This window comes from Miniopterus schreibersii (assembly GCF_964146895.1).
Source record: "Miniopterus schreibersii genome assembly, chromosome: 9".
NCBI lineage: Eukaryota > Metazoa > Chordata > Mammalia > Chiroptera > Miniopteridae > Miniopterus > Miniopterus schreibersii.
The window spans coordinates 8,911,428-8,930,996 of record NC_138118.1 but is presented as its reverse complement, the minus strand read 5'-3'; the positions used below and the strand labels follow the sequence as shown (position 1 = coordinate 8,930,996).

General features: G+C 50.2%; 1 protein-coding gene across 1 annotated transcript; it reads right to left on the bottom strand.

The window, feature by feature from the left end:
• Positions 1–1,947: 1,947 nt before the first annotated feature.
• On the bottom strand, positions 1,948–15,084 carry KLRG2 (killer cell lectin like receptor G2). The gene is made up of 5 exons (XM_081147144.1): positions 14,151–15,084; positions 11,480–11,581; positions 11,073–11,221; positions 3,533–3,627; positions 1,948–3,098 (listed from the first exon to the last, which is right to left on the bottom strand). The coding sequence occupies exons 1-5, from the start codon at positions 14,899–14,901 to the stop codon at positions 2,978–2,980; spliced, it is 1,218 nt and encodes a 405-aa protein (XP_081003270.1). The 5' UTR covers positions 14,902–15,084; the 3' UTR covers positions 1,948–2,977.
• Positions 15,085–19,569: the final 4,485 nt, after the last annotated feature.

The window sequence follows — 19,569 nt, the reverse complement described above, 5'->3', positions numbered from 1 at the left end:
AGGGTTGACTGCCAAGGGACACGAGGGAACTTTCTAGAGTGTTAGCACTATTCCATATCTTGATTGGCAGTGGTTACACAAGTGCCTACATTTGTCAACAGCTACTCCTGAGATGGATGCATTTTCTTTGGTGCAAATCATACCTCAAAATTGATTTAAAAAAAATAAATATATATGTGTGTGTGTGTTTTTTCCTGGTAGCAAGATGGGCTCTTTTAGACAGGGTTTCTCAAAACGTGGTTTCTGGCCCCTCTGCATGAGAATCACCGAGAAAGCAGGCAGAAACCTCACGTGGGGGCCCTGACCCACTGAATCAGAAACTCAGTACTTGGGGGACAGTGAGTTCCGTGTGCTTAACACAGGCGACTGACTGTTCAACAGACGATACCCAGAGCGGCTCTGGGAGGCCGCAGCGCGTCGGAGGCTGGTCTCCAAAGCTGCACGGCCCGAGCCCAGGCTGGTGCGACGTTCCTAGCTGTGAATTTTGAACGCGAGCAGCTGGCACTGCCCGGTGGGCAGAGAGACTAGAGGAATTACTCAGAGGAATTCCATGCGGGCCAACCGGCTGAGTGGCTTGCCCAGCTTCTGTTTCGCAGGAGGGGAAAGATGCTCTGAAGGTGAGGCCGAAACTTGCGTGTCCCACCGCGCCGGCCAGTGACAGGCTGGAAGGGGAGGCAGCGTCGGAGCCATTTCTGAAGCTGGTCGCTCTCGAGTCAGAATCTCGTGGACCTTTTAAAAAAGCCTAATTTTTTTTTTTTATCAAAGTAGTCCATGGATATGGGTGCATTTTTAAATGTGCATATGGTTTTAAGTTAGTACTACTAAAAGATGTATGTTTTAGAAAAATCAGTCCCACACGATGAAGTTAAGGGTGAAGCTTTTGAACTGGACTCGGCTGCATTGATGACATGAAATTATTCCAAAAGGTACAAGGGAAGAGGCAGAGAAATATGCTAAGGGGCCTTTTTAAAAAATGTGTTTTTATTGATTTTTTTAGACAGGAAGAGAGAGAGACATCAACCAGCTGCTTCCCGCAGGCACCCCAACCAGAGATCCAGCCCCAAACCCGGGTCTGTCCCCTGACCAGGAACCCAACCAGTGACCTTTTGGTGCAGAAGATGCTCAACCAACTGAGCCACCCTAGCCAGGGTGCTAAGGAATCTTTCAAGGGAGAAGATAAATCAGATGATGGATAATATACAACATTTACTTCAGCATTTATTGTAAATTTCTAAATATAGTCCCCAGGTAACTATTTAGCCCCTTGGGCTATTACATACCCAGTGACCAATTTTCATTAAAAAAAAAAAAATCAGTCTCCTGGTAACTTTATTCCTGTTCTTTGGGGACAGATGTTACTTTTTAACCTTAAGTATAATAGCTCCATGACATTTTACGTGGGTGTACCCAGCCCGGCCCAAATCAAGATCTAGACCATTTCCGGCACCCTAGAATTTCCCCTGATGCCCCTCCCCAGTTATTAGCCACTGTTCTGACTTCTGTCACCGTCTATTAGTTTTAAGGCAACCGTTTATAATTTTTTTGCTGTTTTTTTCTAGTACTTGTCTCCATCTCTTAATAATAAGCTTACACTTTGATTTCTTGGTTTGCCTACTCTGGACAGTAACTAGTGACATCCTAACAAGTTCACCTTCTCATTCCCCTTCTTCACCAAGGGAAGCTAAGTAACTTTCAGACTTCCAGCCCTCAGCACCACACTCTGGGCACCTCCACAGCTGATTCTAAGTGGCACCTGTGCCCCGGGATCCCCAAAGTCACGGTACTCGGCCCTGAAGCTGGGAGGAGCCCAAGGGCTGATGTTAAACCAGCCTGACGCACCAGGCACAGGACATCTGCCGAGAAGGGCTTTGAAGTGAGTTACAATGGAACACGTTACCAAGCTCTGGGGTTATTTTGCAGTTGGAATGAGAAAGCCATGAGACCAGAGTGCTTCCAAGACTTTTATTGCTTGTAAGGGTGCCCTTTAGGACTCTCCATCTCTTTCTCCCGGATGCCCGTATGTTCCACACAAGCTACTGGCTTAAATGGACCAACACAGGTTTCTCCGAGGGGAATTTGGATGCGTGGCCTGAGTTTAGAAAGGAAAGTTGGTTCGTAAAGGACCGTTGCGTTAAATGCTCAGCACCAAGGTGAGAGACGCAGGTACGCCTCCTGTCCATGGAGAGGTCTGCACAGGCGGGGGAGACCAAACAAGCCCTCCTACCCACCCGGCGCCACCCCCGCTGGCCTGGCACCCCCACAGCCGTGGAAGAGCTGCCTCCAACCCCCCACATTTCTCCAATGTCCTTTCTCACTCGGACCCCATGCTTTGCAGGACCTCCGCCCACCAAGGTGGCGCTCTCGGCCTCATCCCAGATGTGGCCGTCAGCGTGCAACCTCCGGCTTCCTCCTCCAGGGGCCACCCCTTCTCACTTGCTGTGACACTGGCTGTCAGCTGTCTTATCTGTGTTGGCTGGGTGCCCAGCTGTCTGGAAATGGCACTTACAGCAATGATGTCACTGCTGACAAACCCTGTAGCCACAAACAGTGGATGCTCATTCCATGGCTCGATGAGAATGCAGGTGGGGCTCCCCTGTGATCACTAATCCTTTCCATTCCTCTAGGACTGAAGGGGGTGCGTCGTGATTGTGCAGGTAAGGGAGAGGATGGGAGTGGCCATTTTAATGAGGGGAAGACTGAGGCTCAGAAATGCTAAAAAAAGGAAAACCATCTCAAGGTCTCTGAACAAATCCTCTTCGGCAGCTGGAAATGAAAATGGGCCACAGAGAGCCTCTCCCGGAGGCGATGTTCCTGCAAGAGGGCCAGCTCCCCGGTTCCCTCAGGGGAGCCCCTTGAGCATGGAGCAAGGAGCAGTGGAAGCCTAGGTCCCGGGAAGAGGCGCCCCAGCTCCCCACTTGGCCTATCCTGGGGGGCGGGCTGCATGGCCCCAACAGGCTCGGAATGGGCGGAATCCAAGTCACTTGGTCCCCTTGGCACAGATCCAGGGTCTTGAAGAGGTGCAGTCCAGAGCCACGAGCTTGCCTCCCTCCAGGCTCCCGCACTTGAGAGCCGGCTGGTCATCATTTTCCTCCGGGAGTCTGGGGAAGGATGAGAGGGAGGAGGGTGCTCAGGGCGACCGGGCCTCCTGCCAGGCACACCTACTGCCAGGTTGGGGTGGGAGTCCTGAGGACGCCCTGGTGGCACATCCCTTATCTGTAGAACAGGGTGACAGTCCTGCTTGGGTGAATGTGCTGGGGTCCCAAACAAGGGACGGGGTGACCGGGACTAAAGGCCTTGAGCATGGGGTGGGGTCGGCCTCCTGGAGGCGCGCAGGCTGGGGTGGAGCGGGGGACTGGGTCTGGGGAGATGGCGGATCCAGAACAGCAGTGGGGGGGGAGGTGTCTGCAGAAGGGGAAGGCCCCCAGCCCCGCTTTGATGCCTGCTGTGATGTCACTCTGGTCACACTGGGGAGCCCACCCTAGTGCAGTGGGGACAGAGAGGGAGCCCCCCACCCAGGCCCATAGTCACTCACCGCTGGGTGGTCCCGTTGATCCAGTGCCAGCCCTCGGGGCCCATCACGGCCCCCACCCAGGAGTTCTTGATGACAGCGTATCTGGCCAGGAAGCCCTGAGGGAGAGAAGCAGCTGGTCACTCTTCTCTGGACGCTGGCTCACCTGGCCAGGCCAGAGAAGCTACTCAGCTTTACCCAACTCGCCTAAACGCGAGGAATCGGAAAGCTGCGTCAGATGCTTGCTGGTTGCGAGACCAGAGGTGGGGGCGATCCCATCTCTGCCCTCAAGGGGGGGGATGTGAATGCCAATCCCCACCCAGCAACCAGCGATGGTTATTTGTATTGACGGAGGAACAAGGAGGAGGTGGGGGAGGCAGGAGCAAAGCTGGGAGGCTGCGCAGCGTGCAGGTAACAGCGGGCGGCCTCCCTGGAGAGGAGGTGGGAGGTGGGGTGAATCAGGCTGCGGGGGCCGCCTGGGGCAGATGGGCAACAACCCGATGCCAGCAAGAGCATCGATTACATTGTATCAGTTCGGTGCAGTATTATTAAGGCCATTAAATAAAAGCATGAAGCCCACAGAGCACTATGGGGAGAGATGCAGCAGGTGAAAGGCTGTAGTAGGTGAAAAAGCCGAGTCACAGGTGTGGTTTGATTATAATAATGAAAACGTCTACGTACGTGGACCCCACATGAGGAACAACAAGAATGAAAACAAGTGTGTTAGCCACTAGGTGATTTCTTTTACATTTATCCTCGATGTCATTTTTAACAATGAAGTAAAGCAAAACATGGTATTTCAAAAATCTCAGCTTGTTTTTAAACTGCAGTGTAATTGTATCTGTAAGGCGTTTCGACGCTGCAGCTCCCGCTGCGATGCTCCGGTCCACACCCGCCCCGTCTCGCTGGAGCATAACTCCGGGCCCCCTAACGATAGCGGTTACACAGCTCCTGTCGCTCGGGTGGGTGATTCCACTTTGGGGAGTAAATCCAAGAGCATAAAAGGGAGAAAATGAATTTATCCAAAGGTAACACAGTACCATTTATAAAGAAAAAGTGGAAGCCATCCAAATGCCAAGCAATCGGGAAACAACTAGACCAATTACGGGATATCCACAGGACGGAAAATTGCAGTGTTGTTAAAGATGACGACTACATAGAAAATGTAGTTATGCAAGGAAATGTAAACACGGAATCAGGGCAAGTGGAAAAGGCTGGCACCCCGGCAAGCTCGCCTCGCTCACGGTGCCAACAAGCATACATTCACGTTAGTGAAGCGGGTGGAATAAATGAGTTTAAAGTTATATTCAGCTCCTCCCCCGAAAATGGTTTGACAGAGATGAAACCTCTGTATTTAACCCTGGGAATTAGCAAGTAAGTGCTGGAGTGATGGCCGTCCCTTGGTGGTACTCCCTTTCATCCTTCAGGTCTCAGCCCAAAGGTCCTTTCCTGTAGGTACACCGTGAACTTGGTGAGGACTGGGGGCCAGTCTTACCATGGACCACGAGCACCCAGCACACAGTTGGCCAGCTCAGCAAAACTCCCTCCCTGTGATCCTGCCAGTAACCACCAAGGGCCCCAGGTAGCACCGGGGCCACCAGCCGGTCAAGAGCCGAGAGGAGCCAGAAGCGACTTGCAGGTAACCTTGCTAACCTTACCCATCTGAGATCCCGAAGATCAGACTGCGTATGAAAGTGGAGGGTGGTGGCGAGAACGGGCCAGGCACGCACAGCCCTGCCTTGGCTGGCAGCTTCCACTCTGGCTCCACACCACCGCCTGGGCCCGGGGCAGAGCTGGGCGGGGAGCTCTGCCGAGGATGAGAAGGAACCTGGGCTGGCCCAGAGGTGTGACTCAGAAGGCAGAGCAGCCCAAGCACCTCGCTGCATAGCTGTACAGATCCGGACAGCACAGTCCTCCTGGGAGCCACCAGCTGCTGGCTGGGGAAGGCGCACCGGGGCTCAGAGAGGGGCTGTCACAGCTGGGAGTAGAGCTTTGGGGCCCGGCTGTCCCATATTTAAATTCTGGTTCTGTGACTTGTAAGGTCTGTGACCTAAGGCAGGTTGCCCAGCCTTTCAGAGCTTCACCATGGTCCCCTGTAAAACGGGGACGTTTGTAATGAGGCCTGAGATCGTATGTATAAAGCCAAGGACACATAGTACTCACTCATTAAACGTCCCCTCTGCTGAGGAAGCCCGTCTCTGCTGGATGGTGTGCAAAGCTGTATGCCCGGCCCCCACACAACCTCATCTGATGCTTATGGCAATGCCAAGAGGACCCTGTCCTTTCTGTTCCTAGCCCTCCGGGCCTCCCGGTGACAGGAGCCATGGCCTATCCCCACCCAGCAACACTGACTTCATTCGGCTCTACTTTTCCTTGAAGCTCAGACTCCATTAACCTGTTCTCACTGTTAGCAAAAATTATGGTGTGGGAAAAGCATTGTCTAGAGTTATAAAGAAATTCCAGCAACTTCCAGTTCAAAGGACTGCTCTGTAATGATGGCACAGTGATCCCGGGGCCTCACCACTTCCCGCTGGTGGGACTCCAGCTTTCCCACCAATGTGGAGAGGGAAACTTTGGTCCTGAGAAGAATTTACTTGAAATTTCATATTTTACATCCTGAAATTCATATAAGTTACTTTCCTATTTCCTCCAGCCCGCAAAACAAAGCTGTTATTCGGCCAATGGTAAGTGACTCGGAGATGGCATAGGTGGCCCTTAAAACTTTCTTCTTTTTGCTGTGAGCAAAACCAGCTCGGGGGAGGACAAGCCATGTTTATCCTGGAGCTGTGTGCACCCGCTGGCACCAAGGCATGTCCCTGGTTTGTGCATCCCAGCTCAGGAACCTTGGCCTTTTCTAGCCTGTCCTCTCCACTCTGGCTCGGCACCTCCTGGAGCTACTGGCCCTTGTCCAGATCTGAGGAGGATTCCAGAGCTCCATAGTCATCAGGCGCTGAATTTTAACTGTCTAGGACCCAAATCTTAGTTTGGGTCTTTCTGCAAGGAGCTTTTAATTTTTTAAATTTTTTTAAAATTTAGCTTTATTGTTGAGAGTATTACAGGTGTCCCATTTCCGCCCCCAACTGACCCCCTCCACTTCGCTCCCATCCCCTCCCCAGGCCTTCACCCCATTACTGACTGTGTCCATGGGTTATGCATATATGCACATAACTTCTTTGGTTAATCTCTTCCTGCCCTCCACCCCCTTCCCTCGTCCCTCTGAAATATGATCGTCTGTTGCCTGCTCAATGTCTCTGGATCTATTTAGTTCATCAGATTCTTTTGTTCATTAGCTGCTTCTTAAAGAAGACCCTTCAACATTTCCTGCAGTGCTGGTCTGGTGGTGATGAACTCCTTTAGCTTTTCCTTTATCTGACCTTCAGTTCTAAATGATAGCTTTGCTGGGTAGAGCAATCTTGGTTGTAGTTCCATGTTTTTCATCACTTTGAATATTTCTTGCCACTCCCTTCTGGCCTGCAAGGTTTCTGTTGAGAAATCAGCTGACATTCGTATGGGGGCTCCCTTGTAGGTAACTAATTGATTTTCTCTTGCTGTTTTTAAGATTCTCTCTCTGTTTTAACCTTTGGCATTTTAATAATGATGTCTCTTGCTGTGGGCCTCTTTGGGTTCCTCTTGTTTGGGACCCTCTGTGCTTCCTGGACTTGTAAGTCGATTTCTTTCCCCAGGTAGGGGAAGTTTTCTGCAATTATTTTTTCAAATAGGTTTTCAATTTGTTGGTCTCTTTCTCCCCTTTCTGGCACCCCAATAAGATGAATGTTGGGCCTCGTGAAGTTGTCCCAGAGGCTCCTTATACTATCTTCATATTTCTGGATTCTTTTTTCTTTTTGCTCTTCTGGTTGGGTGTTTTTTGTTTCCTCATGTTCCAAATTGCTGATTTGATTCTCAGTGTCCTGTACTCTACTGTTGACTCCCTGTAAATTATTCTTCATTTTAGTTCATGTAGCCTTCATTTCAAATTGGTACTTTATTATGTTATCAATTTTCTCAGTTATTTCCCTAATAGTCTGCTTAAATATCCTTATAAACAAAATTCTGAACTCTGTATCTTTTAGCTTGCTTGGATCTATTTAATTTAGTTCCTCTCCTAGAGATTTCTTCTGTTCTTTCCTTTGTGACATGTTTCTTTGCCTCCACATTTTGGCTGCTTCCAGGTGTTTGTTTCTATGTATTAGGTAGAGCTGCTGTGTGTCCTGGAATTTGTAGAGTGGCTTTGTGTAGTAGGTGTCCTGTAGGGTCCAGTGGCTCAGCCTCCCCAGTCCCCTGAGCTGGGCCTTCCAGGTGCTCCCCTGTGTGGGCTGTGTGCTCTGACCTGTTGTAGTTGAGCCTTGGTTGCTGTTGGCGTCACTGGGAGGAATTGACCCCCAGGCCAATCGGCTGTGAGGACCAGCTGCAGCTACAGCCAAAGAGCTGCTGTGCTGGAGACACCCCTGTGGAGCAGGATTTACTTCAGTGGGGCTTTGGTGTTCACCAAATGCGCCCCTTGAGTGTGTCACTCGTGGATGTGGTAGGGTTGTAATCCAGCATGGTCGAGCCTGACCACCAGGTGCACTGTCTCTGGGGCCTCCCTGGAGGTGCACAGTCAGCCTGTGCCAGTGCCTTGCCCAGGGCCACCCAGCATGAGCTACTCAGCAAACCGTAGTTGGCTGCTCCTTGTGCTGGGCTTGGAGGTGCCCAGGAGAGGCCCAGCTATGAGCCAATGCAGCTGCCGCTAGTGCCAGGCCTGGGGCCGCTTATCAAGCCGTGTGGGGCAGCTGCTGCTTGTTTGAGAGATTTTAGGAAAGTCCTAAGCATGAGGCTCGAGAGGCCCCTTGCACAGAAAAGCCCCTGGGAATGGCCTGGATGAGCTGCAGGTGGGGGGGGCGGGGCCTCCGGGAATCACGGGGCGGGGCCAAAGGTGTGAGTCACGTGCTGGCGACTCAAACATGGCGCCTGCCTGCCGGCTGTGCGGGGAGGACTTGCCACAGGAGCCATGGCCTCCGCCAGCCCTTCTGCCCGGGAGGAAGCCGCCCTCCGCCTCTCGCCCGGATCTCAGGCAGGTTAGTTCCCCCCGAGTGTCCCGGGTCCTTTCCGGCTGCTCCCGGCGCAGGGCTCAGAGGGAGCGTCCGAGTGAGTCCGCGCCGGGCCCTTTAGAGGAGCTGCTGGGGCTCCCGCAGCCTCCCGACCCTCAGGGACAGTCCCCGCTGGTTTCACAGCCCGGAGTTGTGGGGACGTCTCTTCCTGGCCCTGGAGCCCTGGGCTGGGGGCCTGCTGTGGGGCTGGGACCCCTCACTCCTCTGGGAAACCTCCATCGCTGGGATCCCCTTCTGGGTTTAAACTGGGGCACCGGGTGTGGGCCGGCGGCCGCGGCTCCACCCCTCCTGGTCTTGGTGCTTCCTCAGCTCCCTGGCTGTGGGGCTTCTGTTCAGCCAGGTCTCAGGAGGCTCTGAGTGATGGTGGTTCTGTATTTTAGTTGTGGTTTTGATGTGGTTGCAGGAGGCGGCGGGTGCAGCTGTTACCTACGCCGCCAGCTTGTTTCTCCTGCAAGGAGCTTTTTAGCTCTTTTTTGGAAGGAGCTTATCCAGGCTCTGTGATATCTTTTCTGAATATTTACTTGTGTTTCAATTGATTGATCCTGTGTGCTTAGGTTTTGTGTGTGTGTTTTTCATCTTCATCTCAAGCTCCATTTGCAATTTGAATAGTTAAACCTGGCTCCCCGTTTGAGGACCCACCAGCCAGGAGGCCATTTGCTTAGCCAAGGTCCAAGGTCATTTGGGATTAAACCTATCTGATGAGGGGCTGGAGGGCAGGGACCCTTTATGGGTTGCCAGTGGCTTTATGATGACCTTTGCTGTGCTCAGTGTGTCTCAGGAAATGGAAAAGTGCTGGGCTGCTAAGTCCCTCCCTAGCTTCAAGCATGCTTTAGGGACCCACCTAGTTCCTGCTGGCCTTCAATTTGCAGAGGTCGACTGGGCTGGGTCCTTTGATGTCTGGGCCTGGGAAGATTTCCTCTGCCCAGCCTGATCTCTTCCCACAATGACACGAACTCAGGGCCAGCCCAGGCCCAGGTGGGGAACTGTTATATACCCATCTCTTGCCTCCATGGGCTACCATTCCTCTAGCATTTCCCCCTAATCCTAGCTCACAGTATTTATAGCATGTTTAGAAGAATTTTAAAAAGCTTTAAAGAAGAAAAAAAGATCACTCGAAATCTTGCCCCTCCACGTGGTAACCACCATTAAAATACTAGTAATGTGTTTTCTTCGCATGTATATTTACCATATTGGGACCACAGATTTGATTTCCTTGAGTCTATGCTGTAATTTCTTCATTTCCCCATATTTTTTGAAAAATAAATGTCATTCCTCCTAATATAATAATCCATGTTCCCTGTAAAACATTTTCTCCAGCAGATTTTTAAATCTACTTCCAGGGCCTTTTCCAGAGAGAAGAGCAGGACAGAAGTTGCCTTCCCCGTTGTATGGGGCAGAACTCTTTTATTTCAGGACTGGGCAGGAGCAATCCAAGAAAAAATTTCACGCATGCGGGATCTTAAGTAAAGTTTCTTGATTAAGATCTGCCTCGCTCACTGATCACCTGGCCATCAAAGGTGGCGGCTGTGCTATTTGGGCTCATTACTGAATCCTCACCCCGCCCATCAAAAAAAAACACACATAGAGAAAGTGCTCAATAAAGACGGGTTAAAGCACGGTGAAGGAATGCTGCATCTTCATGCATAGAGGACAGCCTCTTCTGCAGCCACTCTCAAGCCCATTGGCTGGATTATTATTCAGCAAATAGCTACTCCTCTCTGCGCCCGCCCCCCTCCCCTGGAGATGGAGAATACTACCCTGTCCTCTGGATGTTGGGCTTGGCTGTGTTATTTGCTTTGGCCAACGGAGCGTTAGCAGATCTAACATCAGCAGAACCCTTAAATGGTGCTTGGTTCTTGCCCTTCTGCCAGCTTTCTTATGAAGACTCTCTCTCAGGTAGAAGGACCAGAGGCTCACGGAGTAAATCCGGCCCATAGGCTCAAGCCCAGCCCAACCAGTCTTGCACCCTGAGGCTGAGCTGTCTGCCAAACCCAGCCAAGGTCAGCCCATCAGCAGCCCTCCCACAGAACAAGAAAGAAATGCTTGTGGTCTTTTAAGTCAATGACTTTAGCCATGAATTGTCACCCTGCATTATTACAGCAAGACCTGGATAGCATACCCACTAACAGTAATTTATCTTCCATACAATCTCCCAAGAGTATGCATGTGTCTCCCCACAGATCTGCCAGCACAGACTGGTTCCTGAGCTCCGTTAACTGCGTGGCCACCAGGCTGGATGGGAGTAGCCCTGCTCTGGCCATTCAGCTCCACCTCTACTTCTTAGAATGAAGAGGAAATCGAAGACCTAGGATACCTGAAGTCTAGTCCCCCTGCATGTCACTTTCTTTCTCCAAGCCTCAGTGACTTTCTGTAAGGTGGAGTTGGACTAGATCTTTGCTGTTCCTTCCAGGACTAGTCATCTGTAACCTGTAACAATATGCACACCCCTCCACTGCCCACCCTCCCTCCCTTCTCACCTGGGTGTGGCTCAGCAGGGGGAGGGTAGCTTGGTGGGCTGAGCAGAAAGCCTGGCTGGCCTCCCAGGCTTGAGCTTCAGTAGAGAAGTAGTAACAATGCTCTCCGGACCACAGCCAGCCCTGGGTGCACGGCCGTTGCCACCCGGCCCCTGCAAACAGAGACCACAGGTGAGCCTCAGGACTAAACTGTAATGAGCTGAATGAATGTTCATTAAAAAATCAAACCCTGGCCACTACCTTGACTGAGGGGCAAATCTGGGGGGAATGGAACTGGCAAGCCTTTGAGCAGCAAGCAGGGTGGGCAGGGACCCTGGAAGGCTGTACATTTTATGCAAGACACAAAACCCCCCAGGTGGAGGCTGATACCAGATCACTTGTCAGGATGTAGCTGGGAAGAGGCACCATACCTGTTCTCGAGGCCAGGACCACATTGGCGACTGCTGACACCGCCAGGAGCACGGCCATGACCACCAGGGCCCAGTGCAGGCACTTTATGTACATGGGCAGCCCTGGGGAGGGGAGGGGAGGGGAGGGGAGAACCAGGAGAGACAGGTTAGAACCACTGACTTATACACCAGCATCACACGTATGTGAGCACCTGCCCCTCGGCCCAGACACGAGGATAAACCACTTGATTTAGGTCAGAATTTCCTATTTGGGAGAAAAATGCTAGATGTTTTACTTCTTAAATAACTAGAAGACCTAAGATTTTATTCAAGAAAGAGAACATGCCCTGGCCGGGGTAGCTTGGTTGGTTAGAGTGTTGTCCCAATACGCCAAAGCCAAGGTTGCGGGTTCCGTCCCTGGTCAGGGTACAGTAGTCAACCAATAAATGCACAAATAAGTGAAATGACAAATTGATGTTTCTCTCCTTATTTCTCTAAAATCAATAAATAAAAAATTTAAAAAAGAGAACAAATAATTGGCTAACAAGCATTTACTGTGTACCTAATGTGCCTTAGACACAGGGTACAAATATGCTAAGAACAGGGCAAGGCCCCTGCATGCAAGCAGCTAAAAGACTGGGCAAAGGTACCAGGAGATAAAACTGCAAACAAGAGAGGAGCAAGGGCTGGATTTGGAGTTCCACAGACCTGGGTTCAAGTTCTGACTCTTGTTCTTGGTGTTTTCCAGTTTTAACACTGAAATCACACCTGCCTCTTTTATCTCTCTAGGCCTAGAGTCCACCAAGGAAGCATCCTGGGGACCAGAGAGAGCACTTTGTAGGCTGTGGAGCATTAGACAGCTGTGAGTTATCAGCAGCTCGAGGACCCAGGGGACCAGATGGCTGGAATGAGGTTGCAGAGGGGAAAGGAGCTCCAGAGACAGGAGGAATTAAGTACTGACACATGCTACATCATGGATGATCTTGAAGACACTATGCTAAGTGAAAGGAGTCAGACACAAAAGGACATGTAGTATGAGTCCATTTTAATGAAATATCCAGGGTAGGCAAACCCAAAGAGACAGAAAGTCGACTAGTGGCTATCTGGGGCTGGGGAGTGATAGCTGAAAGGTACAGGATTTCCTTTTGGAGTGATGAAACTATCCTAAATTGACTGGTGAGCCTGGCTGATGTGACCTATGAACCAGGAAGTCACGGTTCAATTCCCTGTCAGGGCACATGCCCAGGTTGTGGGGGGCATGCAGGAGGCAGCTGATTAATGACTCTCTCATGATTGATGTTTCTCTCTCTCCTTCTCCCTGAAATTAAAAAAAAAAACACAAAAAATGACAGATTAAAAAATAAATAAAATTGGTGATGGTCACACAACTCTGTGAATATACTAAAGGCTATTGTTTGTTTTAAATGGGCGAATTGTGCAGTATGTAAATTATAGCTCAATGAAGGTGTTACCTAAATAAGCGATTTGAAAATGCTTGGGATAAAAGATACATAAATTGACAGTCTTAAAATAACAAAAGCAGAACTAAAAAGCCTGGAGAAGAAAAGAAAAACCCACCAGTCTCCTCGGGAAATATAACTATTTTAACACAACAGTAAATTCAGCTCTGACCTTTCAGAAAACACAGCAGTACAGAGATACAGCAAGTTACAAAAGTCTCACACATCTTCCACACTCAGGGCTGCAAGGCTGGCCTGGGAAACGGCCCCCCACACAGCCATTTGTCTCCCCAACTTCCAGGCAAAGAAAAAGTCCCCACCCACCCCCTTTATTTATTTTTAATTTTTAAAAAATATATGTCTTTATTGATTTCAGAGAGAGGAAGGGAGAGGGAGAGAAAGAGAGAGAAACATCAATGATGAGAGAGTGTCCCTGATTGGCTGCCTCCTGCAAGCCTGCACCCACCCGCCCCCTTTAGAAAGCAGTTGTTAGTCACGCAAGTAACAAATACGCTCTTCTTGTAACAAAAATGAAAATACAGAGGAAGCTACCCCCGCCCCCATCTGCTACTTTTCTTTCAAAGTTTAGCTCCAGGGAGCTTTCCCCTGCCAAGTCCACCAGCCCCCCTCCCTCCCGGTACCCTCTCTAGGATTGCTTAATTGTTTATATATTTTTCAGGCTCCTCTTCTTCCCTCACAATTGCCCCCCCGCCCAAGCCCAGTCTGGCCCGTGGTGCTCACGCAGAAGCTGCTGAATGGGTGAGTGTGGGACCCATGTTTCTCAATATATAGTAGAGGGGCGGTCCCCGCCGGCCCGGGCCAGAAGTCCCGAGAAGTCTCCCCGCCCCTGGGCGGCGCCAGTCCCGTGAGCCCGAAAGCCTTTCCCTCCCCGGGAATTCCATCTCAAATTTGCACACACGCGACGAGGGCGTGTGAAAGGTGTCGGCAGAGCGGAGGGGGAAGAATTTATTCTTGTAGCGCAAACCGTTTGAATTATAACTGCGTAGACCAAAATGCTACTAGTTCCAAGCCAGAGGGCGCGCAGGTGGGGCCGGACGTGGGGATAGTTGTCCGGGTTTCCCAGCTTCTCCAGAGCAGCAGCCCGGGGCTGGGTGGATGTTCACGGGTGGGGGAGGGGAGGGGAACGACACCTCCGGCTGCCTGGCCCTGGCCCCGACCCCGACCCCGACCCCGACCCCGACCCCGACCCCGACCCCGCGGCGCGCGCTTACCCATGAGCTTTATGGCCCGGTGCAGCTTCTCGTCGCCGGCCAGCTCCTCGCAGTGCAGAAGCACGGTGTGCTCCTCTCGCTCCTGCTCCTTGCAGCGGCACGTGGGGGAGCCCGGGGACTCCTTGCCCCCCTCGGCGCCGAGGCCGTGCTCCGCCCCGGCTGCAGCCAGCGGCGAGCCGCGGCTCCACGTGCTGCCCGAGGACGCGGTGCGCAGGAGCGGGTGCACCGGGGAGCCACGCCGGGAGAAGGCTGGGGACTCAGGAACCCGCACGGTGATGAAGCGCCTGGAGGGCGCGGGCGACGGCGCGCAGCTGCCACCGGCCGCGGTCACGGGCTTCACGCGCACGTCCACCTGCAGTTCCATGGGCGCCCAGGTGCCGGGCGCGGGCTCCCCCGGCGCGGCCCAGGGCACCAGCTCGGCCCCCGCCGCCTCGCCGTCCCGGGGCTGCTCGACCGAAGCGGGGCTCGGCGACGGCGGATCCGGGCCGGTGGATAGCTGGCGGCGGAAGGCGCCGTAGCCCAGGCTGGGTGGCAGCACCCGCAGGCGCGCGGGGCGAGGCGAGGGCAGCTTCTTTTCGCCCGACTGGTCCTGGCCCGCGCCGGTCGCCTCCGTGCTCTCGGAACTTTCCAATGGTCGCTCCTCCGCGGGGGCTTGTGACTGCTCCGGCCCCGGGACCTGGTTCTCCAAGGGCTCCACCGGCAACTCGGCCCCGCCCTGGTCTCCTCTGGATGCTGCCCGGGCCCTCTCCATCCCGAGTGCGGAGCAGCCGACAGATGCCAGTGGAGCTCTCCTGGGCCCTGGTAGCGACTCAGTTTCACCGCTCCGGTCTGGGTCGGTCTCGCCCCGCAGCCGTAGCCTAGGACATTCCACTCCAAGGTGCCACGCCCGCAGCCAGGTTTCCGAGGTGGAGCCATGCCCCTCAAGCTGCCCCGCCCTTCCCCACTCCGTCTTTTGGACGGCGGAAAAGGGCATACTTCTTCCAGCATACTTCCAGCATACTTCGTCTAAGTAAAGGGCGTGTAGTGGCTAAAAAGGGAAGCACACCGGGAGGATTCTTCCCTTCTGCAGAAAGCCTTAGCTCTAGCCTCAGCTATTCTCCGAGGCTGACTCATAACTTGCCTGCTCTAGCTCATTAGAGACAGCAATGAAAAAGCATGACAATGTCTCATTTCCTGGTGACAGGAGCCTGGTCCCCCACCAGCCCCGCGTGCTGGAATGCAGGTTTCTCAGCCCTGGCCAGTGAGCTGAATGCCATTAAAAGAAAATACAAATTCCTGGCTGGGCTCCACCCGGACCTACTGAATCTCATAAGGTGATGAGGTCAATGGTATTTTTATCAAGTGCCCCAGGGTAGAATTGGCAGATAAAACACAGGCCAATCAGTTAAACGTGAATTTCAGATAAGCAAGGGTTGGGTTGTTGTCTGGTCATTTTCGTTTTTTTTTCCATGAAGTGTTTGATTTCTTCCTTGATCTCATTGGTAACCCATTCATTGTTTAATAACGTGCTATTTAGCCTCCATGTGTTTGAATATTTTTGAGGGTTTTTTTTATAGTGGTGGATTTCTAGTTTCATGGCGTTGTGATCTGAGAAGATGCTTGATATGATTTCAGTCTTCTTGAATTTGTAGAGACTTGCCCTATGCCCTAACATGTGGTCTATTTTTGAGAATGTTACATGTGCACTTGAGAAGAATGTGTATTCTGCTGCTTTGGGATGAAATGTTTTGTAAGTGTCAATTAAATCCATTAGGTCTAGTGAGTCATTTAAGGTCTGTGTTTCCCTGTTGATTTTTTGTCTTGATGATCTGTCCAGTGCTGACAGTGGGGTAAGGTCCCCCACTATGATTGTGTTGCTGTCCATCTCCTCCTTAAAGTCCACCAAGAAGTTTTTTTATATACTTAGGTGCTCCTATATTGGGTGCATAAATGTTTATAAGGGTTATTGCCTCCAGTTGGATTGATCCCTTTAGCATTATGTAGTGACCATCTTTGTCTCTTGTTATGGTCTTTATTTTGAAGTCTATTTTGTCAGAAGTAAGTATTGCTACTCCAGCTTTTTTTCCCTTTCCATTTGCATGGAATACTTTATTCCATCCCTTCACTTTTAGCCTGTGTGAATCTTTTGCTCTCAAGTGGGTCTCTTATACACAGCATATATTTGGGTCCTGTTTTCTTATCCATTCAGCTACTCTATGTCTTTTGATTGGACCATTTATTTCATTTACATTTAAGGTTATTATTGATATATACTTATTTAATGCCATTTCCCCCTTTATGCTGATGTACCTTTCTCTCACTATCCTTCTTTGTTTTAGAGCAGTCCTTTTAGTATTTCTTTTTTTTTAAATATATCTTTATTGATTTCAGAGAGAGGATAGGAGAGGGAGAGAGAGAAATAGAAACATCAATGATGAGAGAGAGTCATTGATCGGCTGACTCCTGCACGCCCCTGACTGGGGTTGGAGCCTGCAACCTGGGCATGTGCCCTGACAGGGAATCGAACCCCGATCGCCTGGATCCTAGGTCAATGCTCAACCGCTAAGCCACGCCCAGTTGGGCCTTTTAGCATTTCTTTCAGTGCTGGTTTGGTGGTACTGAACTCCTTTCGCCTTTTTTTTGGTCTGGGCAGCTCTTTATTTCATCTTCAATTTTAAAATATGTTTTTATTGATTTTAATGTTTCTTTTTTTCCCCCTAAATATATCTTTATTGATTTCAGAGAGAGGAAGAGAGAGAGGGAGAGAGAGAGATAGAAACATCAGTGATGAGAGAGTCTTCATTGATCAGCTGCCTCTTGCACCAGCTGCCTTCATGCAGGAGGAACCCGCAACCCAGGCATGTGCCCTGACCGGGAGTCGAACCCCAATCTCCTGGATGTCAGCCTTATGGGGGTTTCCTTGTAGTCACTGCTTGTCTCTCCCTTGCAGCCCTTAATATTCTCTCTTGACATTTGCCATTTTAATTATGATGTGTCTTATAGTGGGTCTCTTTGGGTCCCTCTTGTTTGGAACCTTCTGTGCTTCCTGAACTTGTCTGGCTTTCTCCCTTGCCAGCATAGGGAGTTTTCTGTCGTTATTGCTTCTACCAAGTTCTCTATCCCTTGCTCTCTTTCCTCCCCCTCTGGCACCGCTATAATGCAAATGTTGTTTTGCTTCATGCTGTCCCATAGCTCCCTTAGACTGTCCTCATGCTTTTTAAGTGTTTTTTCTTTTTGCTGCTCCGATTGAATAATTTTTTTCTATCTTGTCTTCTAAGTCACTTATTCTATTCTTTGCTTCATTGAGCCTGCTTTTAATTCCTTCCAGTGTATTCTTGATATCAGATACAGCATTCTTTATTTCTGTCTGATTTTTGTTTATGGTATGTATCTCTTTTTTCATGTTTTCACTAAGTTCCTCGACCTTATCATCTAGTGCCTTGTTCTCATTAATTTCCTTGAGCATCTTTATAATCATTGCTGTGAAATCTGTTTCCGATAACTTGCTTAACTCCATCTCCTCAAAGTCTTTTTCTGGCGATTTTTCCTTCTCTTTAATTTGGGGGTTGTTTCTTTGGTGGTTCTGTGTTTGTATCTATATATTAGATATATTTGTTGTCTCCCAGTCTTGTGGGGAGGGATTTTTTATTGTGAGTCCAGTGGAGCCCAGAGGTGTGTTTTCCTTATACTTCTGAGCTCTCTGATTTGATTTTAGAGAGAGAGGAAGAGAGGAATGGAAGGAGAGAAAGAGAGAAAGAGAGGGAGACATCGATTTGTTGTTTCACTTATTTATGCATTCATTGGTTGATTCTTGTATGTGCCCTGACCAGGAATGGAACCTGCAATCTTGGCATATCAGGATGAATACTCTAACCAACTGAGCCACCTGGCCAGAGCTTTTTTTGTTTTAAGTTAGCATAACATTCACCACTCTAATTGCTAATGGGAAGAAACCCAAGTCCAACCACTGGCTTCCTTGGGCTCCCTGGGGCTCTCTTAGGATGAGCACCAGGCTTTGGAGCAGTCTCCATCCATCGTTCCTTCCATGGCACAGCCACAGTGGCCCTGGCATCAAAAGGCAATTTACAACTTCCATGGTGGAAACCCCTACAGCAGGTGAATTAACCAGATGTTTCCAGGGGGGTTCAGATCCTGGCTAGCAGGAATCACACAAGTATCTACTGCTGTCCTTTCTTCCATCCTCTCTCACTTTAAAGTCCCATTTTTCTACTTAGAACAGCAATACATGCTTGTGATACAAAATTTAAATATTACAGAAATGTACACTGTAGAAGGTGAAAGTCCCCAGTATTTCATACCCCAGAGATCTCCATTATTAATGTTTAGGTGTATACTCCTCTTGCTTTTTTTCTATGCATACCCTAAACTTTATTGTTATGATATGTATATATTTTTTATTTCCAAAACTTCATGCATGATTAAATGTAACCTATCCCTAATTTATTTAAGCTGTCTCCTTCTGGTGCACATTCAGGTTGTGTGCATTTGGGTGACATAATTACTGTAATGCTGCCAATACCACAATTATAATTCAATGACCATCCGTGCACATTGTTTTTTTTTAAAAAAAAAATCACATCTCTGATGATATTTGCAAAATAGGTTCATTAAAATGGAACTGCTGAGCCAATGGTGCTCTGATGGACAATGCCACGGTGACCCAATTACTCACAAGAGGCTGAATGAGCCATGGACAAGAGAGGGTTGTTCCCCAAGACCTCATCAGCACTTGAAATGATCGATCTCTTAGTCTTTAGCAATCTGGTAGGTGAAACCGTGAAATTTCAACTTGCATTTTTTTAGTTATAAATGACTTTGAGCATCTTTTCACTTGTTAACGGTGTTATGAGAAGGGTTTCTGCCATTCTCAGGGCCTGTGTAAAGGGCCAGTGCAACTCCCTCCAAGGCCAGCTTCAGGTCACCAACTAGCCCCAGGAAGTGGCTGAGTAGGAACCAGGGTTCACTGGTTCAGGGAGGCTGATGGTATCTGGCCTGTCTAAACAGGCCAAAGAGTTCTAAGAGCATAAACTACACCATGGCTGGTTGCTCCAAAGAGGAAACAAACATGCTTGCCCCTGGCTCTCTGCTGGTCACTCCTTGTGGCATCTTGGGCCCCTGGACACACAGATGAGGGGAGGAGGGGGGTTACTGCATGGCCAGCTCCCTGGCACAGTTGGTCCATCCTCAGCTCACATTCCACCTGCTCAGAGGCTCAGGGGCACCCAAGCCAGGGTGGTACTCTTAACCCCCAGGTCCCCGTCCCTCACCTGTGGACTGTCTTTATAGCACTCAGCGTTCACATAGTTGTCTTGTTTAATGTCTGTCTCTAGCCCTCTAGAAGTCATTAACAGAATGGCATCTGGCATGCCCATCCTTGGCTCTTGGCTGATGTTACCCCCAGTGTGTTAGTGAATGTTTA